Source organism: Helicoverpa zea, chromosome 13, assembly GCF_022581195.2.
Source record: "Helicoverpa zea isolate HzStark_Cry1AcR chromosome 13, ilHelZeax1.1, whole genome shotgun sequence".
NCBI lineage: Eukaryota > Metazoa > Arthropoda > Insecta > Lepidoptera > Noctuidae > Helicoverpa > Helicoverpa zea.
In genome coordinates this window covers 6,436,212-6,453,861 of record NC_061464.1, presented here as the reverse complement: position 1 = coordinate 6,453,861, position 17,650 = coordinate 6,436,212, and the positions used below count along the sequence as shown (strand labels likewise).

The window sequence follows — 17,650 nt, the reverse complement described above, 5'->3', positions numbered from 1 at the left end:
GTTTCCTTTAAAACAAGAGAATCGCATGAAACGTGAAATAGATGGCGCTGGAGACGCAAACTTCCGCTCGGCCCATCGTCCCGCCTGCGGTACACTCGCGCACACTATGCGTTACTTTAGAAATTTATTCAAGACACACATAACTTTTATTCGCTTGTAAAACTTCAAATAGAACATCTCTCTGGCTTCTATCTACGAATCTTCATAGAATTTCATAATTTAAAAAGAAGATGGATCAAAATTGCCCCACGTCCTATAACAATGTAATGTACCTCAAAAAAAAGATAAAAATGATAAAAAAAATATGGCATAGGTACTCTCTAACTTCTTTTTTTTACACCTTCATACGAAAAAAATGCTTTAAAAATTGTTCAGGCGCTGTTATGAAAACATCGTTCATAAGACTATTTATTGACCATTTTTTTAAATCATGTTTTTGTTTGACAGGGTATACCTCACAGGTGGTCCCATATTCATCAGGTTAGGCTTTGATGATGGAAACCCTGAGATATCCAGGGCAACTTTTGAAAGTTGTAAGCATGCGTAGGATAAAAACTTGTCAATGAGGTGTATGTCTGATAACACTATGCAACAGTGAAGGTTTGGAGCTCACCTGATGATGGAGACGAAAGAAGGTCGAGGGAACTCAACAACTGAATGTGTAAGCTACCTTGTGTTTGGGCTTATATTATTTGTATTGAATAGACCTTTGCAACAGTGAAGGTTTGGAGCTGACCTGATGATGGAGACCAGAGAAGGTTGAGGGAATCGATACCTGAAAATGTAAACTACCTCTTATTTGGTCGTATAGTATTCGTATTTTTGAGAACTTTCCACTAATGCGGATAGTGACAACTATGCTTGTTACTGAAAAGCCAAAAAAATACTTTTTACAAAAAATAAAACCGACTCCCAAAAACACTAAAAAGTAAAAAAAAAAACTATTCTTAGGTGCATCGGCATATAAGTCGTAGGCGAAATAAACTTAGGTACCTACATCCATTAGACACTAACTTCTAGGCCGATGCATCTAAGAATATTTTTTTTTTTGCTTTTCAGTGTTTTGGGAGTCGATTTTATTTTTTTTTAAAAAGTTTTTTTATTTTTGGCTTTTAACTGACAAGTATAGTTTTTACTATCCGCATTAGTGGAAAGTTCTCATCAATACGAATAATATACGACCAAACACGAGGTAGTTAACATATTCAGTTGTCGATTCCCTCAACCTTCTCTGGTCTCCATTATCAGATCAGCTCCAAAGCTTCACTGTTGCAAAGGTCTATTCAATACAAATAATATAAGCCCAAACACAAGGTAGTTTACACATTCAGTTGTTGAGTTCCCTCGACCTTCTTTCGTCTCCATCATCAGATCAGCTCCAAACCTTCACTGTTGCATAGTGTTATCAGACATACACCTCATTGACAAGTTTTTATCCTGCGCATGCCCACAACTTTCAAAAGTTGCCCTAGATTTCTCAGGGTTTCCATCATCAGGTCCTGACCTGATTATTATGGGACCACCTGTGAGGTATACCCTATCAAACAAAAAACATGATTTTAAAAAATGGTCAATAAATAGTCTTATGAACGATGTTTTCATAACAGCGCCTGAACAATTTTTAAATCATTTTTTTCGTATGAAGGTGTAAAAAAAAGAAGTTAGAGACTATGCCATATTTTTTTTTACATTTTTATCTTTTTTTTTAGGTACATTACATTGTTATAGGACGTGGGGCAATTTTGTATGGATTGTGATCCGTCTTCTTTATAACACATCGCGTTGTCCCCAGATTTTGATCTCTAGAGACATTAGATATTACGCTACCGCTAAGCCGATGAAGGCAGTTAACATTTTCCGGATTTTCTTAATGTTTTCATAAGAATATAAATAATATCCTCATACTTTCGTGTTACAATAAATATGACAGCTGTAACACAATATTTTTGAGTCATAACGTCAGGCGAATTCCTAGATAAAACACATAATGACTTACGCTATAAAACGAAATGGCCTGTAACTGTATCTGAATCACCAACTGTGCTGTACTTGACCTGTCAGGGAGAGCTAATTATTGCCGTCATTCCTGGCGCACGTCATTAATACTAGTTGTTAGCGTGACAGCCGCGTAACCAAGACAAAAATAAAATGCTATTGACGTCATAAGACGACACGCGATGTAAAACTGTGATGCCCAAAAAAATAAGGGCGTAACAGTTTTGTGCGCGAATGTGGTGGCTTCGGTGTTCATATTAGAAGTGTATCGCGCGGGTATCAAGCGCGGTAGGATGTTATAAATTATCTAACAGCGCTTCAAATTAATTCGAGGAATGTCCCGCGCTTTGAGTGCGGTATGTTTCCGCGGTGGCTTATTAATCGAGTGGACACTTGGTAGCGAATCCGTCAGCTCAAATGTTAGCCGGACATTTTCCCGCCTGACCCACATAGCTGGCCGCGGGGGGAGGGGAAGGGGTGCGGTTGCAATAATCGTTTGGGAATTTGATTAGTGCGAAATTTAATGGACGCGACACCCGTGACGTGATTCACTCTGGTGTCTGATTGGCCCGCATCGGCCGCAACGCACGCACGACACCAATATTAGTTTGCTTTGATTTTCTAATAATTTAGTATTGATAAATTCTGATACTAACTTGAATTTAGTTAGAACTTTCATGGGTAGGTTTTTTCTCAACATTTTAATTAACTTCCCTTAATTGTAGCCGTTTTACCAAGCAATTAAGCTAGTAGTTGTACAGTCACTACCACGGGTCACTACGCCATAAAATATGCAATCAATGGCTATATTTTATAATTTAGTCAGCTAGAAACTTAAAGACTAGGAAGGTTTCTTCTGGTTTATAGGTAGACCTATGCATAATTAGATTTCACTAACATTAATCGCAGTTAGGTAAACCTACATATAAAATTAAGAAAGTTTCTAAAACTTCTGTCATATAATTCCATACAATAAGTCCCATTACGGATATAAAATGCATAATAGAAATTGTAAGCACCCAAATATAAATGGAAACGTTTGAAATAGTCACACAATCCCTGTTTAACGATTGTTTTACGGCCGACATCCATCGCACGCGATAATTTAAAGCCGAGCTAAGCAGAGCTTCCGATTGTATTCTTAAGCAACGTAAAGCATATACAATTTCATATCTTATTTTATATCTTTGTTATATGTTGATAACTTTATTCAGCGTCGGTTTAAGTTTTATAGCTTAAGGGTAGGTGTCGCTCTGGCAGATTAGATTTCATTGATTGCTTTTATGCATTCTGCTCTTGGTATGAGGTACCTATTATAAAATTGTTGACTAGTATTAAGATGTAGAAACATAAGCAACTTCTTAGTGTAGGTAACACCATATAGCTATATAGGAACTTATAGGCATATGGCATATAGTCGAATCTTCCTTTTACCGAAAAACGATACATCCTAACTATTAGAAATCCAACTCAGGAATAACAGTTCCTTTCTATTTTCAAAACACACTAAAGAACAATTCAAATGTTACAGCACCATCCTGGAGCCAATCACCATCCGAGGAAGCAGAGAAGGCGAAATTAGTCCGTCAACCACGTCGCGACGAAACCGGCAAGCCCCACATCAAACGACCAATGAACGCCTTCATGGTTTGGGCCAAAGACGAACGCAGGAAGATCCTCAAGGCATGTCCTGATATGCACAACTCCAACATATCTAAGATCCTCGGAGCCAGGTGGAAGGCGATGTCAAACGCTGAGAAACAACCCTACTATGAAGAGCAGTCGAGATTGTCCAAACTGCATATGGAGAAGCACCCTGACTATAGGTAATTATAGATGTAGACTTCATGTAAACACGTTAATTTACTCCTGAGGCTAATGAAAGCGTGATACTTTCAACCCACTGTTTCTTTTGTACCCAGTCTCATCAGTAAAATTTAAAACAATTACTTACAAAAATCATGGTGGCCTAGTGGGTAAAGAACCAACCTCCCGAGTATGAGGGCGTGGGTTCGATTCCAGGTCAGGCAAGTACCAATGCAACTTTTCTAAGTTTGTACGTACTTTCTAAGTATATCTTAGACACCAATGGCTAATAAAAAGGTGAAGGAAAACATCTTGAGGAAACCTGGACTATTTAGTCTGAAATCACCAACCCGCATTGAGCAAGCGTGGTGATTAATGCTCAATCCTTCTCCATGTGAGAGGAGGCCTGTGCCCAGCAGTGGGACGATATAAAAAGGCTGTAACAGTAACAGTAACTTACAAAAATGACTCAAATAAATTCTTGTTTCCATTCCAGGTACCGACCCAGACCAAAAAGGACATGCATAGTAGACGGCAAGAAGATGCGGATATCTGAGTACAAGAACCTGATGCGCACACGCCGACAGGAGATGCGGCAACTGTGGTGTCGCGACGGCGGCAGTGAGCTAGGCTTCCTACCGCCATCGCTGTCCTCCCCAGGACCTTCCAACTCCTCACCTCCACCCAACGGAGGCAACTACATGAACCCTGGGTTCTCTCCCCCGCTGTCACCCCGGGAGGACGATTGAGGAACGGCGCGCGGCTGGCCGTACCCGCACGCCGCGCCCCTTTCCTTACCCCCCTCTCACCATCCATGGTAATAAATGCAGGCAGTTCTAGACTACTAGAACATTCTGGAAAGACTTGGAGCAGGAATCTCTAGTGTTGCCCTAATCCCCCCTCGTGTGACGTCACAGGGAGGCTCACGTATAGACGGTAGCTATTATTTTGTGAGTTTTTGCCAGTGTCTCAAATTGGATCTCTCGTTTACAAAATACTGATTATTAATAATGAGATTATTCCATTAGTGAATTAAGAAACTTCTAGCTTTTGGACACTTTCGCCCGTATATTTGATGTGTGTTGACGCAGTGGTTTTCCCAGTGAATTTGTTCTGACAAATTAATGGCAAGTTAAATTGAAAAAAATCTTAGTACAGTAATGTATAAGGTTCGTTTGCGTAAGACTTTTATTTAATGATCCATATGGTCTATGCTGTACTAAGAAATTGATTAAATACCTATAATTAGAGAAAATGTTTTAAATTACTCTTAATTGATAAGTATTATGCGGGTGTTTAGTTCTCCTGTTATGTAAATATAGCCCTTTTAGGTTCGACCTACCTACTTATAATCTATCAATGTTTGGACTAGAATCGTAGATTTTTGGCACAAATAGATAATCCCTTTTACAAAAGAAATTGTGCCAAATGTTGTATTAAACCAACACATAGATAATTAGATCAAGAAATGTAAATATCTACCCGTAAGTGAATCATTTTATATTGTAAATCTGGTTCTATCTGGATGGAACCGGAATGAAGCGGTTCAGGTGTTTTTTTTTTGTAAATAAGTAAAATTCCCTTTGTAGATAGATTACAGTAAGTTCTACTCGAATGTTCGGCTAATAGGTTTAGTGTAAGATTCAGAGGTTAGATTTTAGTGTAAGTCCTAATAAGTACTTTGAATCTTGACTATCGCGTGGCCATGTATAAACTTAGTGCGAAGTTCTATTGTATCTGCTTTAGACATAAGCAATTAAAATGTATCAAACCAAAAATTTGAAGCGGATTGCTTGAAAATTTAAGTGTTGTGAACACGGGAACTGTTTTTATTTTAAAATCAGTGAGATATGCATAATGGTTATGATAAAAATACTCATAGACTTAATTAATTGAGATTGGTAATAGACCCTCTTATTGTAAGCAGTTTCATCATGAACATACCTAATGTTAAAAGATTAATCGACATAGCAAATTACTAAAAATGTATTTATAAATCAATAAAAAAAAAACTAAGGAGAATTATATCAACAACACGTTGAAAACAAAAAAAATGTTTTTGTAAAACTGTCAAATTTAAAATGTTTTGTTTACTGGCAGTATTGTTTAAATTGATTGGTCAATTGTGAAATTGTCAATTTGTTACAACATAAAGACATTTCCTTTTATCGATTTGTTGTACCCCACCGACAAATGTGGGATAATTTGGGGCTTACATCACCTATTGACAATTACGAGTACATCATTGGGTACCAAGTAAAAAAGTACCTAGACGTACTAAAATAAGTGACTAAAATTATAACTCTCTTAAAAGACCTGTATGGTATTTGATTTTATATTTTTTAAATACATGTGAATGAAAAAAAAAAGAAATTTGTCTAATTCCAACATGAGATTAATTAGTGAACTTGAATGTATTAAAATCTTTTCAAATAAAGAGTGATGTAACGCCCATAACTATTATTAATATAAACAAATATTCGCTTTATCGAATCGTGCAATTTATATAAGTAGATAATAGTATCTAAGCTGTAGTAACGCATAATATTATCTACATTTTTATATAGCTCTAGTAAACTTGTATAGATACCTATTTCGAAAAAAAATACATTAAAAAAATTTTTCAATATGACGTTAATTGCCATTTTTGAATTTTGTTATTTATTTTTCTAATTATATAAAACTTGTTTTGTTTTATTTTCGTATTTTTTTCTTAAAAGCTGTATGCCAGTAATGACGTGACGTAGCGTTAGAATAATCTTACAGTGTATGTGAAACTTAATGTTTATAAGTAGTGTGTATTCATAGTAAATGTGTAAGGGTTTAGAACAGTGCCGTTAAATTATTTATTTTTTATGTTGAACTCATGTAAATACGCGTATATTTTGATGTAAACGTTAGTAATTGTGGTTATTTAATGAACGATACTTAATTTTGGTGTCTCCATTGTATGAGTTAGGATCTCGAACGAGTTTATTTTATTTATTGAAACAGGTGTAAAAAAACAATTTATTTGGTAGTACCCACATATCTTGCCATATAGAGTACCTATGTAAGTACAGAAGTACTTTTAATACTAAACATCACAATTGATATTTTACGTACTTAAAAAAGAAAATGTTGTTATTTTTAATAGTTTTTTTTTAACTTCCTATTTTCACAATTTGTTGATATTTCCATTTAGCATGCCGTTTTACTTAGCATTCGAAAATGTTTCAAATGTGTAAGTACATAGAGTTTAGGTTCTATTACCTAGTGTAAACCAGGACACATTGTTTAAAATTGTGCCAAAACCCAAAAGTATATTAAAAAATAAATAATAAAAATATATGAATTTGTTTTATTTTGTTTACCCCTTCATAAGTAAAGGAAAACCGATGGTGATTTTGTAACCCAGTGGTGGTAAGGCGATTATCACACTGCCCCGCATGATGCAGCGTAGCGCGTGGATGCGTTTTTTTTCGTTGCTTGTAAATATCTCCGTTTGTATGGAAAACACGCATAGTCCAACACACTGAAAATGCATCCACGAACGTTTATGCGGATCACGCGCATACACGCGGAGAAACATGCACCCCCGCGCGTAGGTGCGGGGCGAGACGCAAGGTATGGCACACTGAATCCCGTAGTGCCGCGCGTGATTTTGAATGGGCGTGACGTATATATTTGAAAATGGAACTCTATGAGAGCCGCCGTGCGTGAATCTACTAAACGCACCTACGCGCGTGAGTGCGCGAAAAACCCGCACGATGATGCAGATCTGCACTCCCGCAGGAACGCGCGTAGGTGCATCGACACGCAAGATGCAGCGTGATGCGGGGCAGTGTGAAGATCACCTAATGAGTGACGGTGATATTATACACTGAAGCGTACTTACATTTCACCATGTTGTTCTTTTAGGTGATCTTCACACTTCTGCGTTTTGTAAATTCACGCACAGCGAGTTCCATTTTCAAATATACACGTCACGCCCATTCAAAATCACGCGCGGCATTGCGGGATTCAGTGTGCCATACCTTGCGTCTCGCCCCGCACCTACGCGCGGGGGTGCGTGTTTCTCCGCATGTGCGTGATCCGCATGAACGCGCGTGGATGCATTTTCAGTGTGTTGGACTATGCGTGTTTTCCATACAAACGGAGATATTTCCATACAACGGAAAAAAACGCATCCACGCACTACGCTGCATCATGCGGGGCAGTGTGATAATCGCCAGGAGAGACAAATACCTACTTTTTCTAGATTGCTAAGAAAGCTAAGGTACAAAAAACTGGAGGCTTGAAATCCAAGGGTGACTTGGCGAGGTGATAATTTAAAAAATGAATATACTCATAAATTACAAACAAATTCCCAAAGATTTTTTAAATACTTGGCGGCGCTGCCGTGGTTAAGCTTAGAGACAATAGATGGCGCTACTAGTCTAGTCTGTGAAGTCATGTCCATATTAGTTTCAGTCGTGTTAAGTAGATGGCGCTAGTAAAGCTTTAGTCCGGCACAATACGGTCAGTTTTCTCAATGTGTTCGGCATACCATACAAAATTAAGGTACTTATTTACTTCATAATATATTTTTATTCAACAAAAAATATTATAGGCACAAAAAACACCTAATTACGTAGCAATAAACATAAGTTTGATGCAAAAACACACAAACGTCTAAAATGGCAAACAACGTTATTTAGAACGAATCCTCAAACAATAATATTATCAAAATATCATAAGTTAATGTTTTAAATAACAGCAATTTTAATTAAAAATAAACTGTGGTGTTCTATTGCTGTTTTTCAGATCATGGCTGAATGAACGTATCATTTGTATCAAATCATAAAAAGAAATCTTTTAGTTTTGGAATGCCTAAAGGTACGTTTTGAATTCTTGCAGTCGACTGCAACTGCCGCTTCGATTCAAAACGGTTTCATGTAATTACATACAACTAGTATATAGTGCAACTGCGGTCGACTTAATGCAGTCGCGGCATGTGCGGTCAGCAGTTGCATTCGGCAGCTAGAATACAAAACGTACCTTAAGACCCGGCTCCAAAGAACGACATGGCAATGTATTGATGAAGAGACGAATAAAATTATAGCTTAACACTACAGACATAAAGTTGGATTTACAACGTAAAACGGTGAAAGTTTTACTTGTACATTCACATGACAGTCCCTGCGTCAATGGGAGCCGAGCAAAAGAGCATATTTGTAAAATTGACAATTGACATTTGTTTTTACTAATTATTTGAACCGACTCTTACAATACAATATTCAGCCAACATCAGTAATGTTTCATTAGAAAAATAATGTTCAAAAAACTATTAATATTTGCAAAAACCAAATTAACAATATTTTTTATGAAGAAAACCATTGAATTTAACACAAAGTAAAGGCCACTTAAACGATACCTTATACAAAACTGTTTAAGTACATAATTACAATTGGATACAAGTATATTTTTGGTAAACAACTCTAATGTACCTTAATATTAGACGTGAGATTATTAAAATATCTTATCAAAATATTGCGAGAAATTTCGAAAAAATCTGTATTTATTTTGACACTGATTCGGTCGAGATGTTTTTTTTTTATTATATCGAAGCCCAAAATATATTATTATTTAAAGGATATTTATGTTAATATGTCACAAGCAGAATGCATTAAAATAAAATGGCGTAGGGTGTATAAAACCTTATTAATTGCCTGACCAATACAGAAAATAAATGTTAGGAAAGTTAAATGATTCTCTATGTATGGTACCTTAGCTTTTACTGCTAAGCAAAATTCGACATTCCATCGATTGATATAGGGTCTTAAATAAATTAACTCGACCAAAGTACACACAAGCTCCAGTACAGTAATTCATAAATTATTTTGGGTAACTTTACAGACATACATTCTTTGCAATAAATACTTTAGTAATATCATAACAAATTAGTAAAATTAATTTAAGTGTCCATCGATCATAAGTGCTTTCAAGAATACACAACTTAAATATAAATCATAATTTAGTACTAACCATTGTAACTACGTGAATACAAAATTGCATTGGTTTACCTACTTCGATATAAAAGTAAAATATGTACTGTAATTTAATGGCTCTATATGGGATGTTCGAGATTGCCAAAATAATTAAAAATCCATAATATCAAGCAAACAAGTATTTTCCACCAAAATAAACATTTCAAAATATTCTATACTAATAAAATCGTAACAAGATCTACAGTAAAATCAAATCCAAAATAATAATAATTGTGCTCTGCTAACCGTGCGTACAAAAACTCATTTGACAGGCGAACACGAAGGACAAAGCTTTACTTTATTCAAATCTAAACACGCTCCATGAAAAGTGTGGCCACACTTAAAAACCCAGAGTCCGCCATCTTTGATTAGAACAGTATTTTGTAATGGCAACCCACACAGTACACAATTTGTCACTCCGTTAATGATATGGAACAAATTGTCCAGTATGCTATTTAAAGATACATCGATTATATATTCCTCGGTAGAATCGTCATTTCCCGTAGATTTGGTCGCAGTAAGGGGTTTGAGACCCCAGCCTTTTGACTTAGCTGCAGCAATTAATGGCAAGGCGGTATTCTTCGGTTTGCCATTTATTGTACTTCGTAGTAGTCTGCACACCTGGAAATATGATCATAAATATTATAATTTATCGTTTAAAATTTCGGCCTAATCCCATAGAGAATTCTAAGACTTATCTAATACAAGGGCTAACTCTGCAATATTAATTCAAATGGAAAATCTCAAAAGCTAAAGAAATGAGAGGAATACATACCTCTATCCTCGAATCTTCAAAGTTATAACAACTATACAAGGTGTCCGTCAATTGTCCAGTAATAGTTGCGTCATATCTCTCATACATGGTAACCATGAGGCAAGTATGATAGAACTTCACAGTGATAGCTCCTTCATCGATGAGACTCGCATATTTCTCCATGACTTTGATAGCATTCCTACCGCCAATGGACTTGATCATCAAGGCTCCAAGATCGTCCCAACTCAAAGTGTCCTTCACAGAAATATGATCGAACTTTTTCGAACAATTCAAGCACATGTTAGCATGTAATGTAGCGTATAATTGCACTGTCCGCTCCCAAGTGTCCAAAGTGAATTGTGGCAAAAACGAGTGCAGCAAACTTTCATCCAACATTTGCAGTAATATCCTCAATATGTTCAACAAATCCTCGTTCCTCCTCAAGTACAGAATCTTCCTCCACAAATAAGGCATACGTTTACAAATATCGTAACATTGGTTCCGCGTTTGGTTCGACCATTGTTTTTCTATAAATTCGTCTATAAGCTCAGAGAAGGTTGGTGTCTGATGAGTTCTTGAGTAAGGTAGTGGGAACCCACAGTCGCAACCGATATTCGATAGCTTCTGACTTTTCATATTCACAGATATGCATGAATCTACAAAGTACTTGTACAATGTCTCGTCTTTGATAATAGAATCGAGCAAGTCATCTTTATTCTTTGACTCGTTGAGATAACTGAGGAAAATGTGATTAGGTACAAACTTAGATTCGTCGAACGCTCCTATATTAATGCAATAACTTTCTAATTGTAACATAAGGGTATAGATCTGACTAATATCACAGGCATAACTTTCGATAGTAGAAACTAAATTCGATCGATCTGTTTCCTTATCAACTACGCTTAATTTATAATATTGATACAAACTTTTGTTCACTTTATCTTTTTCTAAACTATTATTGTCTACTTCTATGGCCTTTTGACTAGATTCTTTGTAAATGATATCATTATCAAATACAACTGGTGTATGTTCAATGGTGTCTTCCGTCACAATATTTTTAATGAAATCTTGTGTCTCTTCTCTTTCTATTATAGGTATGTCTTTTACTTCTTGATGTTTATCAACACTGAGGTGTTTCATTTTACCTTCAAAGTCTTCCCATTTCTCCTTTAATTTCTTTTTACTGTTATTTAATTTGTCAGACACGCTTAAGCTCAGATCTTTTAGCGTCTGCATTGCTTCTGGTGGTAGTGAACTGAATTTGAATTCATCGTTTAATTTTGTGTCGCTCTCTAGCAACGATGACTGAGCATGGTAAGTGTTGTCAACTATATAAATTCCAGATTTCATTTGAGTAGCGTCATTAGACTTCAGTCCTTCGAACTTATCGAGTACCTCTTTAATGCTGCCGAGTAACTCTTCATCATTTACTTTATCTTTTAAGCTCACCAGAATATGCAATTTCGGTGACAAATTATTCGCCATCAAATAATCGCTAAACAAGGCACACAATTTTGCACAAAGCACATACTTCTCGTCTACAAAACATTTGACTAAAAACTTGTCTACTTTCACGTATTTCAAGTTAACTAGAGAGCCGTTCGACAGCCATACATACAGCATGTCATGATACACTTTACAATCCACAATATCCTTGTAATTGTCAAACCAAATTGTGTGATCAACATCATAAATATTTAAGAAATACAAAGCATTCTTTCTAAATGAAAATATGGCACTGTTTGTTGCAAATATTTTGGGGAAGTTCACCGATTGCCCGTCGCCGTCACTTGCAGGCTCGTCAAAGGCAACATTTTGATTTTGGTAAGATTCATTAGACACAAGTTTCATAGGTGTTTTAGCGAGTACTTGTTTGAACTGATGTGTTCTTATCACGGTGCCATCTATAGTGGCTTCCCATACTCTAGAAGATGGTCTGGCACAGAATATCATTGTATTCTCAAGGTCTTTGCCTATAGCAAATCCTGAGTCGTCACTGACTATGTTATATTTTCTTACTTCGGTAAAGTCCTGTGTGTTGTTGGTTGTTTGTTGTTCGGTTTTAGTTTCTTTGTTAACGAAGCAGGCTCCGAATTCACCGTCCCTTAGCTTTTGGCCTATTTGTCTGTATTGTTCTCGAGATGTGTCGCAGACATAGCATCGTGTTAGAGTAGACACGAGTAGCATACATGACTTCATATCCAGTTGACAAATACGAGAGTCTAAACTCATTATGGTTAGAGATGAGCTCTGGAACATTGTTTTGGCCTGAAAGCAGTAAGACTAGTATTGGTACACATTGCTTATTTTTGTTATCAAAATTAACATGCCCTTCTTATAACATGGTCTTAAATCATAGTTTGGAGGTAGGTTTTCTTAAAGAAAATAGAATGGAGACCCAATATAAAAATAAGTATAATCATCACAACTGGCAAGAAATTATTTTTTAAACTAAAATCAATATTAAAATATCGTCTTTCTTAACATTTGAATACACAAAAAAACAAATAATATTCGACAAGGCTATCTACATATTAAAATCGAATGTCATTTAATTCAAGAAAATTTTATTGGCTGCATATACAGCTGAAAAACAATTGTAAAGTAAATTCATGTTTACTCCGCAATATTATGGTGATTATTTCCACATCCGCCGTTTAACTATCGTTGTTATCTTACATTCTCATTTTCAAACAAAAACTACATGGACCAGTATGCTAACTAGGTATTATCTTTTGAAACCTGTATAGGTTTATCTCTTTCACATAGGTTTAGACTCTAATGTATTGTATGTTATATGTTAAAATACAGCGTTTATACTTTTGAAACCTTTTATCCTCATCCTCCGAGCCTTTTTCCAAACTATGTTGGGGTCGGCTTCCAGTCTAACCAGATGTAGCTGAGTACCAGCGCTTTACAAGGAGCAACTGCCCTATATGACCTCCTCAACCCAGTTACCCGGGTTACCTCCTCAACACAATATCCCTTGGTTAGACTGGTGTCAGACTTACTGGCTTCTGACTATCCGTAACGACTGCCAAGGATATTCAATGACAGCCGGGACCTACAGTTTAAAGTGGCTACCACGACTTTTGAAACCTCTACCAACATAATATAATAGTTTGTTTCAAAGAATAAGCCTTTTGTTGTAATATGAGAATAAACAACATTCACTTTTAACACATATGGCAGGACAATCAATGTTTTACACAACAACTAGGAAATACCTGTATGCTATTATTTGCAGTAATAACTAACAGTATATATTATGTATACCATGTATGATACCAGTTAAAGGTATAAGAGTGAAATAATTTCGTATCAGCCATGGAAACATCTATGTCATAACAAGTTGTGTTTAGAAATTCGTCCGTTAGTTCCGTCTTTAAATTCTCCAGAATCTAGGAAGTCTGGCAACCAGTCCTACAGGAGAGTGTTAAATTGCCCTTGTAATTGGGTTGAATAGGTAGGCGGTCCTTGTAAAAGTAGTCTCTATGTAAAACACTGGTGCTCATAGATGAAGCCTTATATTTCTTTGAGAAAAGGCTAGGCAGATAACACAAACATCATTATTATTGAATAAACCTAACTATCTACCACCATTGAACCAGCAAAATTACCAGTCGTATTTGAAATTATGTATGTAAGTAATACAGATGCAAATTACGCATTTCAGATAACAACGCTTTTATTTCACTGGCATTCGGTATCATCAACAAAGTATGACAAATACCACATTATTCACAACGCAGTTCACAATCATGATGATAAATGTGAAAATATCTTTATTTAGACGCATGTTCCGCTTTGACTCCAAAATAGCTGAACCGATTGAGATGAAATTAGGCATTAACGTAGACAGAGATGGAGACTACTTTATATCTAGGTCTGGGATATAGTAGCCTCGAGACGTCAGTTATCCGCTATTAATTTGAAATATGTAAAAAGTACTTACAATAAAATTCTGCGGCTGCAACACAGAAATTTTCCCCACATCGTCTCCCATGAACAGCATATGATTGGTACTCCAGATCATGGCCGTTATTTCATTGCCTTGATGTTCTTTAGAGACCGAGTGACTGCCGCTTAGAGATTGGTTGCAGCCAGCAATGGTGGCCAACCCTCGGCCATTTGCGAAACCAATGTGCTTTTCATCTGTTGATATGGCCAGGCGGGTTATGGCACCATCCTGAAAACATTTTTTTAATTCTTTATAGACATGATTTCAGTTGGTAAAAGCTCATAAACGGGAAATTCATTGACAGTTGATAAAAATACAGGAAAGAGGAAACACCAGTTATCATTCTTTTATAACAGTGGTTCTTAACCTTTTTGGCATGAGGGACCACTTTACCAAAAGTTTGTCTTCCCAGGGACCATAGCAATGGTTTACCTAAATTGAGGGTTCTTTGATAAAGAATACGAGCACACTTTATAATTAGCACTCATTTCTTTATTATTTAGCAAAAAACTAAAATTTACAGATTTTAATGAGATTTTTGTTACTGCATTCTCTTTACTAACTTCGGAATTCTTGTTTCAGTACTACTCAAAACTAAACGCATGTCGGCAGTGGTATCCAACAGATTTCTATGCTTGTTTTTAAAAATCAGAAGCTTCGAAAACCCACGAACGTATTTAAATAGCTTTAACTAAATTCTTAATTTACAAACTAAACATTGCGTTTACAAAACGTAAGTACCTACTGTCATACTCATGCATTTAGTTTGCAAATGCGCGAGCGAAGCGAGCGCGAAATTTTTTTTCGGATTCAAATCAAACATTACGTAAAATGTGGCCTAAACGTACTTTACTTTTTGTTTGTTGACAAATTAAAAAACAAAGGCACACAGATTTTTAATGCGCGAGCGAAGCGAGCGCAAAATTTTCATTATTTTTTTAAGACTCAAAGCCAAAATTACGTAAAATGTAGCCCAAACATATTTTTTTTTCTGTTAGACAAGTAAGATGGATCTTTTATACGTCCATGCGAAAACCCCTGTTCGCATAGATAAGTCGTTAAAAATAAAGTTAGATTAGCAACGTCGCGAAGCAATGCTTCACGGACCACTTGGAATGCCTCCAGGGACCACCAGTGGTCCGCGGACCACCGGTTAAGAACCACTGTTTTATAAGAATACACCCAAAATCCATGTAATCTAAAATGAATACAATTAAATAATGTATTTTGTTGTATCTCAAAACAGCAGAACTTAATTTATGTCAGTAAGAGATATGTATTAAAGTAAATATTTCATTTATTTATAGTCAAATCATTTTTACATTTAAGTTATGGACTATGCTAGTGTAATAGTTTAACAAAACAAAAAAATCTTGGGAATAGTGTATCTCACATACCTTATTGGGTATCAGTTGTACAAACTCACAGGGGGTCCGATTGAAGACATAAATTCCTCCACTCGTAGCACCAAACGCAATTAGAGATTTTGATATGTCAAAACAAGTGTACTGAAAGTATAAAAATATATAATAAATATCTTAAGAGTTGGTACCAGACCATTAGGTTAATGAGCAGGTCACCTAGTACTGAAAAAAATTATTCAGTAAGGTAATTTTTTTTTTTCAATAATCAAACTTTGACAATCCAAGAAGGCCAATTTTTTTATTTTTTTTAATACTACAGTCTGTCTCCTTCTCTGGGACATTCAGAAGTATGTAGGATGTGCTTCTAATGGCTTGCGTGGTATGTAACCTATGTTACATCCTCATCAGCTGAGACAGTGATATGTTACTGTGATTGGACCAAATCTTGAGGGATTCTTCGCTTTAGTCGTCGTATTTGTAGCTCTTCGTCTATAAGGGGCCGGGCGAGGCGGTTTGGATGTTTCGATATCCGTAACTTATATGAATTTGTAGGCATATGAGTATAGTTTTATAGTTTAATGTAAATGTAGGCTTACTTTGGGTTATAAAAATATGTTTACTTATGTTTAATTTGAATAAAATTCTCTGAGTCATTTTATAATTTGAATAGTGTTGCTTAAATATGTTGTAATACTTGTAATACAATATAGAGGACACGTTATTTATTTGTTCCCTAAACGCTACAAACCTTCTGAACAGAATTGAAAAGTTATTTAGCTATTTGTAAGCTACACTATCGCTAAATCACATTTGGCTAAATTCTGTCTGGGTACGGTAAGAAGGTTCAGGTAAAACTGTGGGAACCAGCTCATAAGATATATGTATTCATACTGTGAGGTATTTAACACAAAAATAACTTAATAAATAGGAGGCCTAAAAAGCTATTCACTTATTCAAAATCTAGCCATTACTTTTCAAAGTATTTGGGTCAAAGTTATATATATAGGCAACATATTTGCATGCCAGTTTCAAATACCTTTGTAATATGATAATAACAGAAAATGAAACATGACATGACATATAGCAGATGTCGGATTTCTAACATTTCGAATTATTCAAGTTTCCATAGAAAAACTATTACTTCTGTTTTTAGACTTAAACAGAACAGCAACAAGACTTCTAAATGGTGAGGAATTTAAAAACGAGAACATTCCTGTGAATAATTTCTTCTTTAGAAAATCTAATGCGATTGTAATGTGTTAAACATAAAGCGTTTATGTCTTACACAATAATTTAGTTATAAATTGAAACATATTACTGATAAAAAGCCAAATTATATTTGAACAAAGGCCAAAGAAAGGAAATATTTCAACTAACCTTAATACGCTGAACATTTCGTATCGGATAATTTATACTCTCCGTTATATCTGGAAGCTCTTGCAGTAAATAAGGTGACAAATTTGAATGAGACATGTTTAAATAATCATGTTTTAATTTTTATTTAAAGTTTCACGTATAGTCAAATCACCTCTCGCCCTGTTTGAAGCAATATAAACAAATGTCAATGTCAAACTCAAAAAATCAGTCTGACGTCTGTCAAAGACTGAGCTGCACAATGTTACAAGCCCTCAAAAACCTGATGGATTCGTTTTATTTTTTTTTCTCACGAGCCTTTTCACAACTATGCCCCTCTGCTCGACAAGGTTTTGACATATGACTTTACCGTTGATTCGGCGGGATATTTTGAATAGCGACATGGAAG

At 35.7% G+C, this 17,650-nt stretch overlaps 2 protein-coding genes across 3 annotated transcripts in view; one reads left to right on the top strand and one right to left on the bottom strand.

Moving 5' to 3' along the window:
* The window catches only part of LOC124635557 (transcription factor Sox-5), a 282,618-nt gene extending 275,487 nt beyond the window's left edge, over nt 1-7,131 (top strand). For both annotated transcript variants that reach the window (XM_047171473.1, XM_047171474.1), the window contains 2 exons: nt 3,527-3,821; nt 4,298-7,131. In XM_047171473.1, coding sequence (XP_047027429.1) covers nt 3,527-3,821; nt 4,298-4,550 — 548 coding nt within the window. In that variant the 3' untranslated portion in view covers nt 4,551-7,131. The remainder of the gene's footprint in view (nt 1-3,526; nt 3,822-4,297) is intronic.
* Nucleotides 7,132-8,347: 1,216 nt separating this feature from the next.
* On the bottom strand, nt 8,348-17,441 carry LOC124635768 (Hermansky-Pudlak syndrome 5 protein homolog). Its single transcript, XM_047171720.1, has 5 exons — nt 17,266-17,441; nt 15,922-16,032; nt 14,519-14,752; nt 10,585-12,831; nt 8,348-10,430 (listed from the first exon to the last, which is right to left on the bottom strand). The coding sequence occupies exons 1-5, from the start codon at nt 17,359-17,361 to the stop codon at nt 10,071-10,073; spliced, it is 3,048 nt and encodes a 1,015-aa protein (XP_047027676.1). The 5' UTR covers nt 17,362-17,441; the 3' UTR covers nt 8,348-10,070.
* Between the last annotated feature and the right edge of the window lie 209 nt (nt 17,442-17,650).

Excerpts from the sequence above, each read along its gene's own strand:
- LOC124635768 (XM_047171720.1), bottom strand. The coding sequence starts at position 17,361 with ATGTCTCATTCAAATTTGTCACCTTATTTACTGCAAGAGCTTCCAGAT. Across the intron at positions 12,832-14,518 it reads TGCAGCCGCAGAATTTTATT|GCCAAAACAATGTTCCAGAG; the intron begins GTAAGTACTTTT and ends TACTGCTTTCAG. Across the intron at positions 10,431-10,584 it reads TTGAAGATTCGAGGATAGAG|GTGTGCAGACTACTACGAAG; the intron begins GTATGTATTCCT and ends TCATATTTCCAG.